This window comes from Perissodus microlepis, chromosome 17 (genome assembly GCF_051167445.1).
Source record: "Perissodus microlepis isolate ML-2025 ecotype Zambia chromosome 17, ASM5116744v1, whole genome shotgun sequence".
In the NCBI taxonomy this organism is placed as follows: Eukaryota; Metazoa; Chordata; class Actinopteri; order Cichliformes; family Cichlidae; genus Perissodus; species Perissodus microlepis.
The window spans coordinates 7,318,973-7,338,355 of NC_140477.1; the positions used below are offsets into that span (position 1 = coordinate 7,318,973).

The 19,383-nt window shown below is 42.3% G+C and overlaps 1 protein-coding gene across 9 annotated transcripts in view; it reads left to right on the forward strand.

Moving 5' to 3' along the window:
* The window catches only part of foxp2 (forkhead box P2), a 104,366-nt gene that overhangs the window by 41,706 nt on the left and 43,277 nt on the right, over positions 1-19,383 (forward strand). For 7 of the 9 annotated variants that reach the window (XM_084909405.1, XM_084909401.1, XM_084909400.1 and 4 more), the window contains one exon: positions 2,603-2,789. The exons of the other annotated variants lie outside the window; for them this stretch is intronic. In XM_084909405.1, the coding sequence (XP_084765531.1) occupies positions 2,613-2,789 (177 nt within the window). In that variant the 5' untranslated portion in view covers positions 2,603-2,612. The remainder of the gene's footprint in view (positions 1-2,602; positions 2,790-19,383) is intronic. 9 annotated transcript variants of the gene reach the window in all.

The following is a 19,383-nucleotide window of genomic DNA, read 5'->3' on the forward strand; positions in this document are numbered from 1 at the left end:
ATCATTATGTTGCAGATTTTATTTTGGAGGAGGTGAGGAAGATTATAGCGTTGAGATTAAGCTGGCCATCTTATTATTTATGTATTCAGATTCAGATTTTTCTAACAGTTTTTTTAACCCTTTTTTCTTTATTTGACTTTAACTTTTTATAAATAGTAATCTGATGTGAGCTCAGATTTTTCTTTAAAAAAAGAGTAAAATCACATTGATTTGTTAATATCAAAGTAGCAATTTTCCTTGGATTTCCACCATAGTTTGCATTGCATTCAGATGTTATTAAAAATCCTCATTTCCTCATCTCTTATATCTTCAGGTTTTCCGAACATCCGTCGCCGGTCCAAGAAAGAAAGCAGGAAAAAAAAAAGAGAGAGATCCAAGCTCCATTAGAATGTTCATAAAATCATAGTAAAGGCAATCAGACAGTCTTTCTCTGAATATTTTAAACATTGGGCATGTAAAATTTATGCCTAATTTGAATACTTATTAGCCGGCTGATCTCGGCTGCAGCCTTGAGTTTCTTATGCTGAGATTCATCACCGGATTGGATGTCACATTGTGCCAGTCTCTCTCTCTCTCTCTCTCTCTCTACCTCCCCCCTGAAAACATCACCACCTTCCTCCCTCTCTCCATCCCACACCCTCTCTTCCTCTCGCACTCCTTCACTTTCATTCTTCTCCTCTGCCTTTCTTCGTCATCCCCCACCCTTTCTGTCTATCTCTGCCTTCTTTTACTGCGTCTCTCTCCATCAGTAGTGAGCGCTGCGGTGTTAAACAGGGGCCTGTTTGTTCACAAGCACGCCTTGTCCTGGCCTCTTCCCTATTTACTTGTGTCCCGGGCAGCTGTCGCCCTGCTCTGTGTAATAGCTCAGCCCTGTTTGTTCTCCCTGCCTAGATCCTGTTTATCCTGGCTGTGGACATCCTTTAAGGCCTGTCCTGTATCTGCCCCTCGTCAAACACTCACACATGCACACACACACACACACAAACACAGTGAAGGGACATGTACACACTTCTATTAAAATGGTATTTACAGGCCAAAGAATACACACGGTACCCATGTGGGCTGGGCACAAATGCACACAAAAAAAGCGCATTCACACACAATCATTATCATTGTTTGTCCCTCTCTGGTTGCATATATATGGATTCAGTTGTGGTAGTGGTGGTGGAGAAAAAGAAGCTGTAAAAATATTTGTTTTAAAATGTAAAAAATAGTAATAGGACTGGAAATATTGACAGCTTTTTAAAGCAAGGTTCCTCCATAAGAGAGTCACTATATTATTATTATTTTTTTTGTAAAAAAGGGGTATATTTTTAAAAATTAATCGTCTCACATTATTTTTTCCCTCATTTTAATTTTCAGCATTTCAGAATTTCTTTCTCCTGCATACAATTTGTGATTGCGGAGTGCTTAGGTTGTCTTTTATTTATTGTGAGAACTGATGTTGGCGCTGCTCTTCTCTGCCCCAGCGAAGGTACAGAGCATTAAATGCAGGGGATAATGATAAAACATTTATTACTGGAAAGAGAGGAGGTAATATGCATAATTTATGCTGTTTTTAGCACAATCATTAGTGATATTCATGATAGAATCCTTTCTTCATCCCTTTTTTCTTCTTCTCAATTTTTACCCAAGTTTTTCCATATCTAATAGATGCTGACAGAATGAATTCAATTTCCTATATTTATTTACACTTTTTAAAATGTGGTTTTGACTTGTAAATCTGCCAGCAGAAACTTTGATTGCATCTCATCCACACCAGAGTTATTTATTTTTTAAATGTGGTAAAATAAATGAATGTATAAGGTTTGATTAAAGAAGAGAGTGGAGAAAAACATGATTCAAGCCAATAAAATGAATTATGAGCGTTCTTTCTCTATGGAAGCCTGCGAGGCAGATTTTCTTTAGCCACAGCAAGGATGACAAACCCATTATGGTGTTCATCACCAGCCCTGCACCATGTGATTTGGTGCCGCCTCCTCCACCTCCTCCTCCTCTTCCCCGCCACCAAATTTTAATTTTGCATGATTAGCCTTGCGTCATTAGGCAACTTCATTCAGATGCGAAACACACGAAAAATCGGACAGCTTCCAGACAGAAAATATTTTAAGAGTGCCCTCGCTTCTGTATTTTCTGTCCGTGGTGCCTGGCCGTCCTCAAAGTGCAATGGAGATATTAAGAATTAAGCACATGTTATTTAAGAATCCCATATTTTATTTATTTATATATATTTTTTTTGCCTTTAATTCCTACCAGTGTATTATGTGTTTTTAATAATGCAAATACTAATAAAGCAATGCAGGTGCTCTGATTTACAGCCAAATTTTAGTGGCTTTAAAACCACATTTAGATATTCTTCCCATTTCAGAAAGCACCAGGACATGCATCTCTTTGTATTGCTTCATTTACACAATGAATGCATAATTGCTCCTCCTGCATCCCCCCTTTCTCCTTTCCCCCCCTCCCTCTTCTTTAAATGCTTTAATTTGCAGAGGGGGACTGAGGGCTTGATAATGGAAGCGTAAAAAAAAAAATAGGAGGGAAAAAAAGGGGGGAATTGTAACAAGAAGAGCCCTAACCGGTGCCTCTTAATCACTTCTAGGTTTTAAATCATGATGATGCAGGAGTCGGCCACAGAGACAATAAGCAACAGTTCAATGAGTCAAAATGGAATGAGCACCCTAAGCAGCAGCCAATTAGAGGCTGGCAGTAGAGATGGGAGATCAAGCGCTGGTGACACAAGCAGCGAAGTAAGCACAGTCGAGCTGCTGCATCTGCAACAACAGCAGGTAAGTTGTGTTTCTCCCCGTCTCGTCTCTCTCTCTCTCTCTCTCTCTGCCGCTCTCTCTCCCTCACACACTCCGTTTCCCCCTCGCTCTACCTCTCCGCTCTGCTGTGCTCTCTTCTCAGGCAGCGCTGGGGTGTTCTACATAGGCAGGAGGCACAATGAATTATGTTGTTTTGTGTATGTGTGTGTGTGTGGCGTTGTTGTTTTTTAGGCATGTGGAAAACACATTGTTTATATAAGAGGCTGTTTAGGTTGTTGGTAAATGTTCTCGGCAGTTTGTTGTGCTGACAGCGTGCTCTGCTTGAAGCTGCTGCCTCCAGATGATGCTCAGAGTGTTTTGCTGCTACTGTTTTAGTTTAGAAATTCAGCTGTTATTTTTTTATTTCATGTTTTGCTTAGTTTTTTTCCACTAGCATTTGAATTTGGGAATATATTGGGGGTTGTTGCTGCCCTGTGAGGCCATGTGAGAAATGTAGTGCGTGTGTGTGAGACAGAGAAAAAGTGCATGACAGAGGGAGAGAGGACAGAGAAAGAGAGAGTGTGTTGGAGGATCAAACGGACCAGTTTGGACAGGGAGAGTGTGTATCTGCGCGCATATGCATGGGTGTGTATGTCATGGCTGTGCTGTATCCACCAGAGGGCCTCCTAACTCGCCACTAGTTGGAGGCTCTCACACAGATGCAGACATTGTAACCACAGACCCACCAGCAGGAGAGAAACCTTTGACCGGGACGCTTTTGATTTATAGCTTGCAGTCTCCGATCTTCACTTCCCTTCAACTAGCAAATACTTTAGATATACTTTTTTATAGTTTTTCCCCAATTTAGTTATTTATTGTATCGATTTTATTAAATGGCGCTTCTTAGAGGCACCGCTGATCACGAATATTTGATGCCTGCTTTTTTTTTCTCCCTGCCAACACATGTTTCATTGTACCGCTGCTATTCATCTCAGTCACAGCAAGTTGAGGGTGAATTAACTGCAGGGTGCGGGGGGAGGGTGGTGGAGCGGTTGGGGGGCAGGAGTTGTGAAAGTCAGTCGCCAGCAGAGTAAAGGAGTCAAGTGTCTCTCGTGTCTTTTCACGGTGAATGATGGCTTTGACAGTTTGCCAAAAGAGCAGTGGGAGATTAGGTCAGAGGGCCATGCTTTGGGGTAGATGGAGGACAACACCGCGGGTTTTGTAATGATGCGTGCTGTCCTTTGGGCTAATGGTGAAATTTTCATGCAAGTGTGTATTTGTATTTATGTGAATTTTTCTTTTCTTCTCTTTTTTTGGTGGCAGCTGAAGCCCTGTGGTCAATTTGGCGAGGGCGGAACAATACGTGTCAATGAGTTTCTGCATGTGTGTATACGGGCTATTCAGTGTAGCAAAATGAAGCTTGTCCTGGAGCACCCCACCCCCCACCCAGTCCACCATCACCTCTTCTGTTCCCCATAAGCCCCATACCATCCAAACACCCATTTTCCACAACCCTATTCACCCCTGCTGGTGGCTTCAGCTGCATTATAGCACTGTGGCCTCATCCTCCTGCTTTATCACCACTCTGCCACTCTTCCTACACACACACGTATGATTGGGGTCAGACCTCTCCTTCTCTCAGGCATCACTCGTGCATTTGAAGATGTTGGGTAGATTTCGGTAATTCTCTCTTCTTTTTCTTGACAAATTAATGGAAAAAGCAACACAGTGCCCTAGTAAGGTGTTGAGCGCCCATGTGTGACCAGAACACCTCTAAGGCACCTTGACGCAGATTCTTCAAGTTTCTGAAACTCTACTGGAGTGATGGAACACCATTCTTTTAAAAAGATATTCCCTTTTCTGTGTTTTGATGATGGTGGTGAAGAGCACTGTCTGACATGTCATCTCTCAGAGGTGTTTAATCGGGTTGAGATCGAGTGGGTTTGAAGGCCGTAGCATGTGATTCACATCAGATTCATACTCAAACCACACAGTGAGTCCTAGTGTCCTTTGAAACAGAGCACAGTCATTATGGAAGAGACCATTCCCATCAGGAGAGAAATCCTAAGATAAAGGTGATCCCTGAGAAAACTTTGAATTGCTTTACATTTCATGTTATATGTTTTATTTTATTAAAATTGCAATCTGAGCAGTAGATTTAGAGATATTAGACTGTGTACTCAAAATGTAATTGAAAAGAATGGATAAAAGTGTGTCTGTCAGTGAAAATGAAAAAAAGTGCTGTTAAAATTTTTAAAAAGGCCACAGCACTGAGAGGTGGAAAAAAAGCAATGTAAGCATAAGGTGTCTAGTTAAGTCTGTGAGATGGACATACGGCTGAGAGCTGTGATGGTGTGCGGTTGGGGTTGGGGGGGGTGTATGACAGTATGCGCCTCGTAAAGAGGCCAGTCCGAGCCTTCTCCCAACCCAGAGAGAGACACATTGAAATGAGCAGTCCGGCTAACAGGTCTCTGGAGGCTTTTTAAAACAGGGGCCCTGTGCTGTTAACTTCACACACTTCCTGTGGTGTGCTCACACTGCAAGCACAGTTCAACAAAAGGATGAGGTTAGATTTAAAAAAAAAAAAAAATTATATATACATCTGTTAGCACTGAGCACTGCTGCTTTTGTGTGTCTGACGGATGTGATATTGACAGGTGTATATGCAGCATGGACCCTGTGTGGCCATATATACATGCATCCATATATGCTTGCACTTTTTTTTACACTTCAATGCAGCTTAAAAAAATTTCTATCCACGTTTGCTCCGAGTCCATTTTGAAGGAATGCAGTTGAATGTAATTTTCCACCCACATTTGGAATGACATTGAGTGGTCCAGTGGGTATAGAAGCTGCAGCCTCTCATCACGCTGCTGGGGGGATGATTAATAATAAGCACTGATGAATTCTCCACTGTCCCTATGGATTCTGCCATTACCTAGCAGCTCCAAAATACCACCTGCAGCTATAATTAGAAAAGCAGCATCTTCAGGTCTCGACACCTTAGATTCGGCCAAAGTCTGTAAGATCAAGATGAAGTAACGCACACAGTTTTTCCACATCCAGATTTCAAAAGTTGCGATTTTCCTTTAATAATAATCCACTATTATTTAATTTAAGATAAAGTGAATATCTTTTACAAATTTGAATGTCTTTTGTTTTTATGCAGGTCATTGTGTTCAGTGTAAAAGCCACACATTTCGCTATCCAGCTATCTGAATAATAACCATTGTCACAATTAAATTTCCAGTCCCTAATTTCTGTCAGGGTTTCATCACCCCGTTCCCAAGGTTGTCTAAATAGACCTAATTTGATTTGAGATCACAGATTAGATACCCACTGTATCTGATTGCAATTTGCCAGCTGCAGATATGTATCAGAGCAAATGATGAATGTTACACAGCTCTAATTGCTATGCAAAATGATCACTATAAAAGCTCTCGTAGAGCAAAAAAAAAATGTGCTGAGCTCATAGTAGCAATCTATTTGTCATTGACCGGAGTTAGCTTTATGTTTTAATAGTATATGCTGCCAAGTATGTACATGGAAGTCATGCATCGATCTTTGGGTCTGTAACATAATGCCCTATAATGAGCCTGTTAGTTGATTACAGTGTTCTGTAGACTTAATCCTGCCAGGGTTATCAGTGGGATTGATGAGCCAATGCTCAGAACTGCTGCCCTCCTTTAAATGGGCTGAGTTCCTACAGTAGGAAATATATTGATATTCAGAGCAAGATGGAGGCATGGAAGGCTAATGTATTATGGTTGGGTCAGCCACTGTAACCAAAGACAGCTGTATGAACAACCACTGCAATCTGCTACTAGTCTAAAGACTTCACTCATTAAAATCCAGTATAATTAGAAAATGCTGGCTTCATATTTTTGTATTTTCAAAAACCTGCTCCTGTGATTTTTTTTAAATTAATTATATTTTCTTTTTTGCATGCAATGTGCTTTCTGCTTGCTTGCTTGCTGGCCAAATATTTATTTTGTGCAAAAGGTGCCACTTATGGCTGACAGAGGCAGAGTTCTACATGTTGGTAAACTGGTTAGGTATGCGTTTTACCGTTTTCCTGAGGCACATGATGCAGCAAAATGCAAACTATCCAACCCCATTTAAATGAGTGCAGCATTTTGACATAAATTACAATAAGTGCGCCAAGGTGCCATCTTACTTCTAGGCTACCCCTGTCGCTACACAAGAGCTAGGCAGTGGTCCAACTTGAGAGTGACAGCAATTAACCTGCCTTCCTAGCTGTTTAGCTGGAGGAAATGGAAGGGATGAGAAATCTGACAGCAAGTGATGGGTAGTATTTAGGGTTTAGGGGCAAATTAAATTCTCCCCAAAATGAAAGTCATTAGGGAGAAAGTTACCCCACAGACAAAGGACAAAATGACAATGTGTGTGTGTGTGTGTGTGTGTGTGTGTGTGTGTGTGTGTGTGTGTGTGTGTGTGTGTGTGTAGGTGTGCTCGCTCTTATTTGACAGACATATGAGCTCATCTTCCTCTTATAACAACTCAAGTTTGTTGTTTAGTATAAACTGGGTACTGACACACAGTCTTCCCCTACCATCCCTTCCCATAAACAAGCCTCGAGCATCTTTCTCTCTATGCCCTTCACCTGCCTCTCTGTCTGTCTCCTTGTACTGTATTTGAGAAGCAAGAGAGACACACACATACACACACACACACACACACACACACACAGACAAACACGCACATACCTAAGATGCAAATCTGGGCTTTGCCCTTGAGCATAATTTAAAGGCCTAATCACCCAGACTGTCCCTTTGGATGGAATAGGGAAGGAGGGAGGGGAGGATGGTGTCTCTCATTTGCACCCTTACACAAAGAAGCTCATTAGGTTTATCTTTCAGGCCTGAGATTGCCCCACTCAACTGTGTAAATAAGACACTGGCCCTGGCCTGATGCATCAATCACCTCTCAGGACAGGAGAAAGACCTCCACTGAAATATGAACGATTTCATAAAGGAGCCTTTTGTTAACCATCATCGTCTGTGTGAAGATAAGGTTTTTCTGTAAAGGCAGGAGAAGCATTAGGAAAGCAGCGTGTACTATATGTCTTTGTAAAATTATTTCCCCTTTCAGCGAAAAGGCAGTTCTTCTCTGGCAATCCTTGTGTCTGACTTATTTACAATGAAAGTCATCTTTCTTTTTATTTCAAGCCTGGCTATCAGCAGACAGTCCCCACAGAATAGTACATACAGGCCTGTGACATATAGGCCTGTAGTTTCCCCCTTTGCGATGACACCAAAGATATAGGATGTGAATGACTGCTGTTTGCTCACGCTTCCCCAGACAAAACACAGTATTATTCTATTATCTATCTAGACACCACCTCTTCCTCCAACTCTCCCTCTGTCTCCCGTTCTCTGCCTCCCCCCCCCGGTCTTATTCTTCAGCTCGCAGAAACCTGGCCTGTCCATCTATGTTTAAGACACATTACATGTGGCCTTCTGGAATTTACAGTGGCGCTCTCCCAGTAACTCCATTTCGTGCGGTGTGTCCCTTGAGAGCATGGCGAAATGTCAAGCTGCAAAGCTTGAAAGAGAGACGAGGAGAAAGGGACAGTAAGAGAGCGGGGAAAGCAAGCGATGGAGGAATTGAGAAGAGAGGATGAAGAGAGATAGTGGAAATCTGCTGGAAATAAACACTTACGGGCATCTTATCCTCAAGCAGTTGCAGTAAGGTCAGATGAGTATACGGGTTAAAGGTGGCACAAGAAGAAGAAGAAAACAGATCCTGCTCTGTGTGTGCACGTGCAGGCTTGCGTTTATATGGTTCACCACTAAAAGTTGACTTTAGTGTAACTGTTTATTTTCTGCTAAAAAAAAAAAGAATCAAGAAAAGAGTTAGTTTGAGCTCTGCAGCATTCGTGTCAGATCAACTGATTTCAGCGCTGGTTCGAATCAAATGATGGCTCAGATGATACCTTTCAAGTCATCCAACTGACAGATCCCACAATTTAGTTAAGTTGATGCAAGCCACTTTACAACCCACTTCCACAATAATTCCTTCTTCCATGCTGCGTTCTGTGCACTTTATGGTTTGCATGTATGCAGATTGCCCTGAATAAACCCAGTTCTCTTTATCCAAATTACTACAGTTGTAAATAATGATATTCTTTTGACTAACTGAAATATAAAAAGAAAGAAAAGACATTACCATGCAATTATATAGGAATACATTAAATGGAATCTAGTTCATTCAGCTTAGATTAGGCCTTATGTTTGACCTGACACACTTTTTTTCTTTTTTCTTTTTTTCTTATATAGTGCAGTAGCTCAGTGATAAATGACTAAGCCAGCGTTAACCTCCTCCGTGTAAATAAGAGGCAGTCATTCAGCAGCACACACTGTGGCCAATAGTCCTCCAGTCTCTAGCTAACCTCGTGCAGGCCAGGATCAATGGCCACTTCACAACTCATTTCCTTTTACGCCTCCCTAACTGCCCTGGTCCAACTCAGGGAAATAAATGGCACTGGATCTATAAGTCCACTCACGCAGACACAAACACATAAACAGCCACGCGTATATACACACACACACACACACACACACACACACTGTGGCATACTCTGAGGGGACTGAGCAATTCTTTCAGCTCAATACCCTTCACAATAATTTATTTGCAAACTGGCTCGGTGTTGAATAGTGTATCATCTTTCGCGGCCTCACAATCGAAAACGAGCATTCTGTCATTGTTTATTGCCACTCCTCTGTCGTCGGCTTAAACTACGTACCAGTCATTAATATGGTGGGGTGGAGTGTTAGTGTCACACACAGCCTGAATACATACATTTAAATGCCTCTGTTTTCTTCTAATGTGGAGTTAAGAGGAGGATGAAGAAAACACGTGCATGTGTGTGTGTGCATGTGTGTCAGGGGGGTGCTTTCCGATGCATACGACGTATCGCATTGCTGACTGCATGTTCTGGAAATGGTTCTCTCCCTCCCCCCCCCCCAAAAAAGGCAAGTGGCTTATAGTCATTTGATAGGCCACGACACCGCTATCCATTTAACAGAGCTTAAAAATCCTACATATGCATATGCTGGGGTGTCTTAAGCTGACAACCAAAAGACAGGATTTGCTAGAAGGCAGCTTTGGAGTGTTGTGAATTTAACAAGCATGTCTAGTATTACAGTTCCTCTCTGCTTTAGTCATGAATAGTAACAAATCAGACTCTGAAACGCATGCCCGATGGTTTGTTGTGTATCACCCCCTCCCTTCCTCTAACTAATATTAAAATGACTTCAAATCTGGTTAAGAAGATGACTAGGAAGAAGAAGCAGCATCTTTAATGTCACCGGTGCTCTCGTTCTCTAAAGCGCCCGAATCTGTGCAGATTCCAGGTATCATCAGTTTTTTCTCTTTTTTTTTTTGTTGTTGCACTTGTTAACACTCCCTGCTGCTCCGATTACCTCCATCCCTGACCCATTTTTGAATATATAAATGGCTCTATCCTTCTCCCAAGTTGTTTGTAGTTGTAACACTACGCTCTACAAGGGGAGGGGGAGATGGTCTTTACACATTGCCTCCAAACACTGTATACATATGTAAGAGAGCCAGCTGGGCTCTCAGCCCTCTCCTCTTCACAGCTTTTCATACAAATGTAGTAAATAAGCTCAGGCCGTGGGGAATTTGAAAGCTCCAAACAGGCAAACTGACATGTCACTTAGCGCTGGCTTTGGCTCTCTTCACTGCAGGCTTTAGAGCTGAAGCTGGTGGCTTTTAAAAGTGTATCGGCCAAGGTCAGGTCCTCACTTTTGCAGTCAAGGTGGAGTGCTATCTGTATCATTTACAACTTAATAATAATAATGCCAGGCTTGCTGTATTTCTACATTAAGACAAATGTAACAATTATAAAGTCAGTCAGAAGACGCTACTTAAAATGTATAATTTTGGGGTAAATACAGAGAATAAGATATACTGAGGTTAATAATAGAAGTCACGCTGGGAATCCATTTCAGTAGAGATAGACAGGCCCACCTTTCTCCAGCCTGTGTTCATGCTCAGACAGCCTGCCATTCCTCATCAAGAACTAACCACTGCTTATTTACCCACACTGGGGACTTAACTCACACGAATTGATCAGTGATAGCAGTGGAAAGCTGCTTGTTCCACCCTAATAAAAATGACGCCCATGAGCATATGCAGAACATGCTTTGTGGGCTAGGCGCAGCACTTCAAGCTTGAGTAGACACTAAGCTGATATTGGTTTCACGCTTGAGTCTGTAGTGCGAAATCTTCCAATGGAAAGCCAGAGATTTGATTGTTTCTGCATATGCATTTATCAGAAGTTTACATGATAAATATACATTAGACTGGTGGCTTGGCCATGCGTGGTATTGTTTCTGCGATACTATTCTTTGTGCATTCCTTTTCACCTGTTTGGACTTCATCATCCAATTCAGCGTGAACCCGATAATCCTAATTTGCACAAAAACTTCAAATGGATTTGTAGGAGTTTTTCTTGCATCGTTAGTCCTCGCCAGAATTTCTGTCACAGCAAGGAAATACTTCTTTGTTGGCACAGGTTTTAAATGTGTGAGGAGAAAATTCCTCAGAAAATAACTGGAACTTTCTTTTTTTTTTCACAGAGTATCGCATAATTTAGACTCAGAAGTTGAGGTCTCTATCATTTGTATAGAACAACCCCCATTCGCCCATTGGCTTAGCCCTTACTTAATTTTGTAAGGTTTTTATCAAAGTCTTAAATTATGTCATTTATCTTTCATACAAATTTTAGCCATAGGTTTTATTTATTTAATACCCACTGTAATTGTTCTGTCCTTGTATGGAGTGCTATGAAGGGAATGATCATGCTTTTGGCACATTTATCAAAGCCCAGAGAGGGGGGGGGGAAAGAAAAGCAAAACGGAGGCCCTGTTCTCACATAGTCACCAGACTAAGAGTGCGACAGAGTGATAAATTTTCTTGTTAGGAGAAATTACATCCACTAACTTGAGCTACTTCAGCATGAAATTGAAAAAGAAGCATTTCTTGTGAATTTCCATTCTTGATTCAATGAAAGATGTAGATTAGCCTTTTGGAAAAAGGGTGGGCACAAGAATGAAACTAAAGAAGTATGATTCTGCTCACGCTTGCTTGTTCTTAGAAGCGTGATATAGGATGCTGGAAAAGTCTTTGTTTATGGAAGTAAGGCCCAGTCAGGCTGTTGGCAGATTAAAGAAAAAAAGTGTTTAACATCTCTTTCTTTCTTTCTTGTGTGAGTCTGTTTGTGTGGTATACATTTATGTACTCAAGCACAAACCTTATGCATTTTTTTTTACATTTTTTTTATCAGTAAAGCTTTCCAAGCCTCTTTGTCTACCTCACCCCTGTCACAGTTTGTGCCCATGATAGCTCCCTCTCTCCATCTCTTTCTCAGTTTTCACACACACACACACACACACACACACACACACACACACACACACACACACACGGGTGCACACACACACACATTTCTCCAGACCCAGCTGAGTCTAGTAGCCTGTTCTAGTGAGGGTGGTGGGGGCTGGAGGGTGGATTACTGATTGATAGACGCTGGGTGTCTGAGTGGAAGGCAGATAACTATATCTTCTGCTGCTCACTTAAAGGTCAAACACACATTGCTGTAATTGGAATATTCACAAGGCAACCGCCGAGGTACAATGCAGATCGGAGGAAAGAAAGAGAGGAGGAGAAGGAGCGCAGGACAAGATAGGTGTTACATAAGAAAAGAGATTGAGAGAAAGAACAGGGGGAGTGAAGGTGATCCATTGCCCTTCCACGGGCAGATGCAGCGGCTATTTATTGAGCTGATCTTTCGGGGAAGTGAGGCATTCACTGAAAGATACATTGCCCTCAATGGAGAGCAAGCCTGGATGAGGAGACAGGGGGCTAATGGCAAGACCAAGTAGTCACATAAACGTGTACAAATGGCTATTAAAAGTCTGTGCTCCTTTGCTTTAGTGGAAGGAAAATTGGATTGAATTCGGTTGGGCAAAAAAGAACACGTAAAAATCATTGCAACGGATTATCTAAGGCCACACACGCATAGTAATTTATATGCTGTTTTGTGATTGCTATCTATACGCAGAATAATTGCTTGAATTGCCTGGAAAATTTGCCGTATGTGTGGGTGAGGTGAGTTCATTCACTAAGGTCAGGGTGCTCTCTTTCGATGACGCCAGGAGAGAGCAACACTTAGACTCGACACTTAACCTGAGCTCTGCAGGATGAGACAGACAGACACTTATACTATTGACCTGCAACAGCAGAGCCCCCAAGACGGGGGTCTTATACAGATGCACTTAAGGCTTGAGTTGCTTATGCACACTCACAAACAAATACTGAGGATTCTAAATGATATCACCCCACTTTAAATGAGTTTTCCTTGGCATGAAGGGTGTAGGGCACTGCTACTCAGTAGCTTTCCTGTTTTCCCTAATGATTGTTTTGTGTGAGCTTTGACTTGGTATTTTTATCAGTGGTATAATGGGAGAGGAATGCACTTAAATGCAGTTTACCTACCAGGGATGCTCCAGCTGAGGTGTGCTGGGGTTTACCTAACCTTTTATTTATTCTTATGCTCCTGGACTTTGTTTGTGCACACGCATCTTATGTACAGTGCACAGACTCACACATTTGTGTCAACACGCTGATCCTTTCTGGTGTCTGCATTTTGCAGGGTGCTGATTATTTACTAATCACCTCTGGTTGTTTATTTATTTATATAAAAGAGTGTGCTTTTGCTTCCTTAATAGCTACAGTAAGCAAAAGGCGAATACTTCTATTTTTAATATAATGTATATACAACATGTTCTGGATAATCAGCATACTACTTTTTAGAAACTGGGTCTAAGCAATTGGGGTCTTTTTCCCATAGTTCCAGTTTTTTTCACCCAGCTCAGCACCTTTTCCAAATGAACTATGGCTGGCCTGAATGCCACATTACATATCAGTTATTCATCCAGCTGTGTGAACTCTACTTGCCGGGAACTGTGAACAGTAGACGAGCCATAATCACCTGAGAATGAAATCAGGCGCAAAAAGAGCTATTCCATGTAGAGACGGGTGACAAATTAAAGGAAAAAGCATCTTAAAGCCAGAACAGCTTCAAAACAACTTGGCATAGATTCACCAAGCCTCTGGAACTCCATTCTTCCAAATGATATTCACCTCATTTGATGTTTTTGATGGTGGTGGTGCTAAGATGTAATGACCACAAAGCCAATAGCATATGATTCATATTATTTTCATTCTTCCCAAACCTCTAAGTGATCCCTTGTATAGAGACATTGCCATCCTGGAAGAGACCAATTGAAATGTTTCTTCACAAGATAAAAAGGGTCACTCGGAACAACTTTTTATTGATTTGCTGTGAGCTCTAATTTGTTCCTGACCTTTCTATGGCAGCATATGAACATGGTGTTTTGCAATGTTAATGCAGTGGGAGAAACAGAGAATAAAAGCTATAGCTAATTCCAGGCTTGCTTTTGTAAAGAGAAGATTTGACCTCACACAAATTGTGTCATTCTCAAATACACACACCTTTGTCTTGCTCAACTCACACAAATACGTTCCCAGTTTCTCCTCTCTGTGTCTGTCTCTATTTTTCTTGCTCTTTGTGATAGTGTATTGTGGAGGTTTGCTGTTGTCAGGCTCTAAAGGACTTCCCTTGGAACAGCAGTAGATAAAGACCTTTGCTGAATGGTCCTGCTGTCATCTTATCTAAATGGAGTTGTACAGCACAGGTCACACTAAAGACAAGCCACCGGCTGAGAAACAGCACAAGGAAAGCAGGTACATTGTGCGGGTAAATTGTGTTTCAATGGTGATGAAGCATGGAAGAGGTGCACTGAGACAATGGATAGAAGCAGTTATTATCTCTATATGATTTGGCAAAAGTAAGAAATTATAAAGTCGAGGAGCAGCTATGCTTATTGTGATGACTTTTGTGGTTCAAGTAAAAAAAAAAAAGATTTATAGCCTGAAAGTAGAAAAACTACTGCCGTCCTTTGCTAGAACAGATACACCATTGTATTTGCACAGAATATCTACAGTGACACCAGCAGGAGGTAGGATGTTAGCGACTGTTAGTGGTTGCAGTGAGCGACAGCAGGCTGTGCTCTCTTGTTATTGCTGGCACGGGCCTCAGAGTGTCTCAGCAGACACATCGGTGCATATGCACTCTTCAACTTTCAGACATAAACACGCACACTTTATCTGTGATGGGCAAAACAGACCCGCGTTTTGTCTTTGTTAGTGGAAAAATAAGCGTGAGGTTACACAATGGAGCTTTAGACACCCCCGCGCCCCTCCTACCGTTCGCGCTCGTCGCTCCAGTGCGAGCCTTCTTCCTGGGGTAGGAGCGAGCAAATTCATCTCGTCAATCCTCCCGGGACGGTGTAGCTATGCAGCTCTGTTTACTGTGGTAGAAAGTTAATATAAATTTTCATCAGTGGGAGAAGTTTACACATACGATTCTATTTGTCCTTCATTATTAGCACCTGAGTCTGGGGCTGGGTAGGCATAATTGTCTACAGACACAGGCCAAATAGATGCAAGGGAAAGGCAAATAAGCACACCCAAAAATAATTTGATGCTTGTGTGTTACAATCCTCTATCCTAAGAATTCTTAATCTAGAGAATCAATAAACAAGAGGTGAGAGAGGGTGGAGAAAGAAAAGATGAGAAGAAGAAATGAACAATGTGATATGAGCGGGCGGAGGGAGGCGAGAGAGAAAGGAGTTTGACTTGAATTCCAAGTGCAGCAAATAGGCGATAAGGAAATGAACAGTACAAGCAGTCAATATAAGTTTTAGACATAAGTAACACAACAAACCGATCTAATTTCTATTTTCGGCTAAATACCGCTGTATGTAGACAGAGGAAGCTGAAGTTGCTGAAAATATTGAGATAGAGGTAGCAGAGTGGGACACAGAAGCCCATTGTTCTGCTGGATAGCTTTACCTCTGTCCTGAGGCCCAAGCAGATTCTCCATGGACCTCTCCCTCCCCTTCTCTCTCCCGGTCCCTTTTTCACTTCAGACTGTTGATTTATTGGCTCATACATTAAAATGCTCATTACTCCTACATACTTTCCAAATTCATACTTTCTCCATTCTTCCCCTTTTCTCTACTCTTTCTTTCTAAGATTTCACCCATAGGTTTCTATAACTTTTTAAAAATGCAGCTTGCAGATCCAAACACCTGCATTAACTCTGCATGCTGCTATCTGCAGTCAAAAGAAGTCATCATTTTTTTAGTTTCTATCCAACCACTCAACCAGGCGGAGTTGACTAAAACCAGCTGTGTGTTTTGCTCTGTTTGGGCTTTTTGTGGAGGTGATAAGAGAACAGGATCTGGAGCTACGGTTGATGCACCGAGGCACCGTCATCAATCCTGACCTTTTATGAAGAGAGTCTTTCAACTCCTGTGACTGAGTTACTTAAGGCGAGTGGTATCAGCAGCATCTGTGTACTGTGATCTTACACACACCAGGCTTAAAATTGATAGCAAATGCATTAATGTGATAGAGAAAGTTTCACAGTGTTCTCACCCTTACTTGTGGAATTATTGTTGGCTTGTTGCCTTTGCTTTGATTTATCGGCCATAGCTTCTGTGGTCAAAAGAACCTCTTTGTGTCTGTTCTGGGCCCTCTTTGCCACTAAATGAACATGCAAGAAAAGACAGGTGGTAAGTAGCAGAGCAGAGCTGGCATCAGTGACAACGGACATGATGAAATTAAAGGGAAGTGGATTGCAAAGCGGCTTGCAGATGTGGAACAACTGTATGCTGGAAACAGTATCAGCTGATCCATTAATTGATGTGGGGATAGCATTTGAATTGGCTGATGGGATCTTCAGCAGTCCCTGCATTACGATGAGCTTCCAGGACTGCAGCTGAGCTTGATTTTGTGGCCCGCCTGAATAAACTCACGCTCAGTTTAATTCAGCTTCAACTTCAAAAGGGTTTCTGTAATCTCAAAGCTATGCCTGTTCTTGCATGGAAACCCTGTGCTGTTCTCTGGTCGCACTTTGCTTGTTTTCACAAACTCCGGGCCCCACTTTTGCATTCAAACATTGTATGGGACATCTTATCCTGTTTCCCTTCTCCTCTCATTTGTCTATCCTCTCCAGCCAGCCCCTCCAAATCCATATCCATCCATCCATCTGCCCTGAATCCACTTATATAAGGAGATAGGGTGTAAATATTTTGGTATGGAGTGTCAGCGCATATCTTCCCTGCCAGCGGGCCAGCTGCCTCAGTCCAATCAGCCATGTTTGTTTGTTCAGCTTAAACTGTTTGTGCCTTGTTTTTCATGGCATGTGACTCCCTCTAGCTTGATAAAGAGTCATATTTTTTCTTTTTCTGCACACACACCCCCTCCCCACAAACACCCCCACCCCACCCCACCCCCACCTCGCTCTTGTGTATGTGTTCCCTGAAAGCAGATAGATAAGCCTGCTGGTGCAGTACTGTGTGTGCGTATGCATCAAGAGTGTATGTGTGAGAGTTGTCAAAGCTGTCAGCGTGACTGGAGTTGTTCTGGCCGACAGTCGAGTGTTGAACAGCAGCCCTTTTACTCCCTACAACACACACACACATACACACCCATGCATACGCACATAACATCTGTTCCGCGCACCACAGAAAGGCTGTGTTATTATGATGCAATCCTGTTTCGTACTGATCAACAACTATTTACAGCTACTGTCTGGAACATGCAAACATCCTGTCAAGGCTTGGGCGCTGTAAATAAGTACCTGTTGAGGCTAGCTTATTTCATCCCTGTGTCATCATTCCAATATTGGCTATATCCCCCTAATAACAACAACTCCCTATGTGACTGGAGCCAGGAAGTGATCTACACTGTCCAAACACAATGTCACAGCCCTTCAAATATATCCAATTCCAATGTCATGGCTGCGTATTGTGCAGTCTCCAGGTGGATTTGAAAAAGTGGCATTCTTAGTGGATGACTTTTTTTTTTGTTCCCACTCCCCACCCTTCTCCCACCACCACATGCAATAAGCAATCTGGAGATTCGTAATGGTTTGGCCCAGTATTACAGGGCCTCCTAATGTATTTCATGCTTGTTTAAGATCTTTGCATGCTCCTTACAAAGGTGTGCTATGATGGCTGTAGCTTATTACCCAGTTCTGTATAGAACTGTATTTCTGTATAGAGCTAGGAGACTGGGGGGGTAGTTGTAGGTGAGGGGTGAATGGATGAGGTTTTTTATTTTCAGTTTTCTCTCTCTCGCCTTCCTTCTGTCAGCCCCTTCTCACTCTCTCCTTTTCTTCCTCGCCGGTGATCTCTGCATGCCTATTAATGTAGAAGAGGAATGCCTGTGTAAACATTCTTGTTTCTCTGTTCATTTCGCATAATAGTTGCCTGTATCGCCTTTCTCCCGACCTCACTATCTGAAACCAATTACACCAGATCCATTTGGGCTGAATCTTATTTTCATAAGGATCCCCGTGTCGCGGTCTCGGTTGCTCTGTGTTATTTTCCCTCCTCCTTATTTTTTTTCCAACCTCAGTGATGGATATCAACATCAAATATGCCTCTGAGTGCCTTGTTATTTATATAGCAGGCCCTGGCTCTCTCTCTCTCTCTCCCTCTCTCTCTCTCTGTCTGGCTAGCGCTCTCATTCTGAAGAATGTGTCACATTGTGCTGTTTATACAATGTGTGCATTAATAGACTGGGGATGTCATTTTTTTGTGCATAGCAACCCAGGTTAAATAGACGGTGCGTCTGTACTCGTCTGTGTTTTTGTCCGCTCCAGCAGCTCTTCAGCAAACTTTTGATGACTTTCCTTGGCATTTGGTGCTTTTTTGTGCTTTGAGATGGGCTTCAGCTTTACCATCTCTGTGGAGTGGGAAGTGGGTGGCACAAATTGGTGCTTTTTACTGTAATGGCAGAATACTCAGAGCCAGCGAAAGTGAGGGGACGGGACTTTTATTCCTCCCTTGCCTTCCACACCATCACAGGCTCTCTGAAAAATAGCTAACCCCACTTCCACGGAAGAGGTGACAGACAGTTTGAGACATGACAAACCACTCTGGAAAAGTTTGGCCGGTGTTGATAAGGTCTGTGTTATGTTTGGAGAGGGACTCTTTATGCAGTCTGAGCAGACTTCTTTTCTAATAAGCCTGGTGTAGTTGATCTCTCCGCTTCACCCCCATGCGTCACCTCTCACGCCTGCACCTCCCTCGGTATTTACTTGGCGTGGATATTGGAAGCGCAGTTAAAAACATCTCTGTCTTTGTACTCGTGACTGTGTGAAATATATTGAGTGGCTCTCTTGACTTTGGGTATAACACAGCGAGTCATTATTGATTCGCACACAGATAAACATTTCCCCCTGACAGATACCTTGAGCTGCACTCATCAAGCAGCCTTCCCTCTAACTACTGTGTGCAGGACTCAATAAGCCTGATAATTACTTTGATTCACCAATAATGGCGAGATTAATTAGGCCCTGTGTTTTTAATTAGCGATGTGATTGGCTGCATTCAGAGAATTTGTGTTGTCTTTCAGGAAAAAGAGAGTCAAGCAGTGTTTGATTTCACATCCAGTTTGTCAACAAAACTTTATGTGGCTGTCTGTGCCTGCA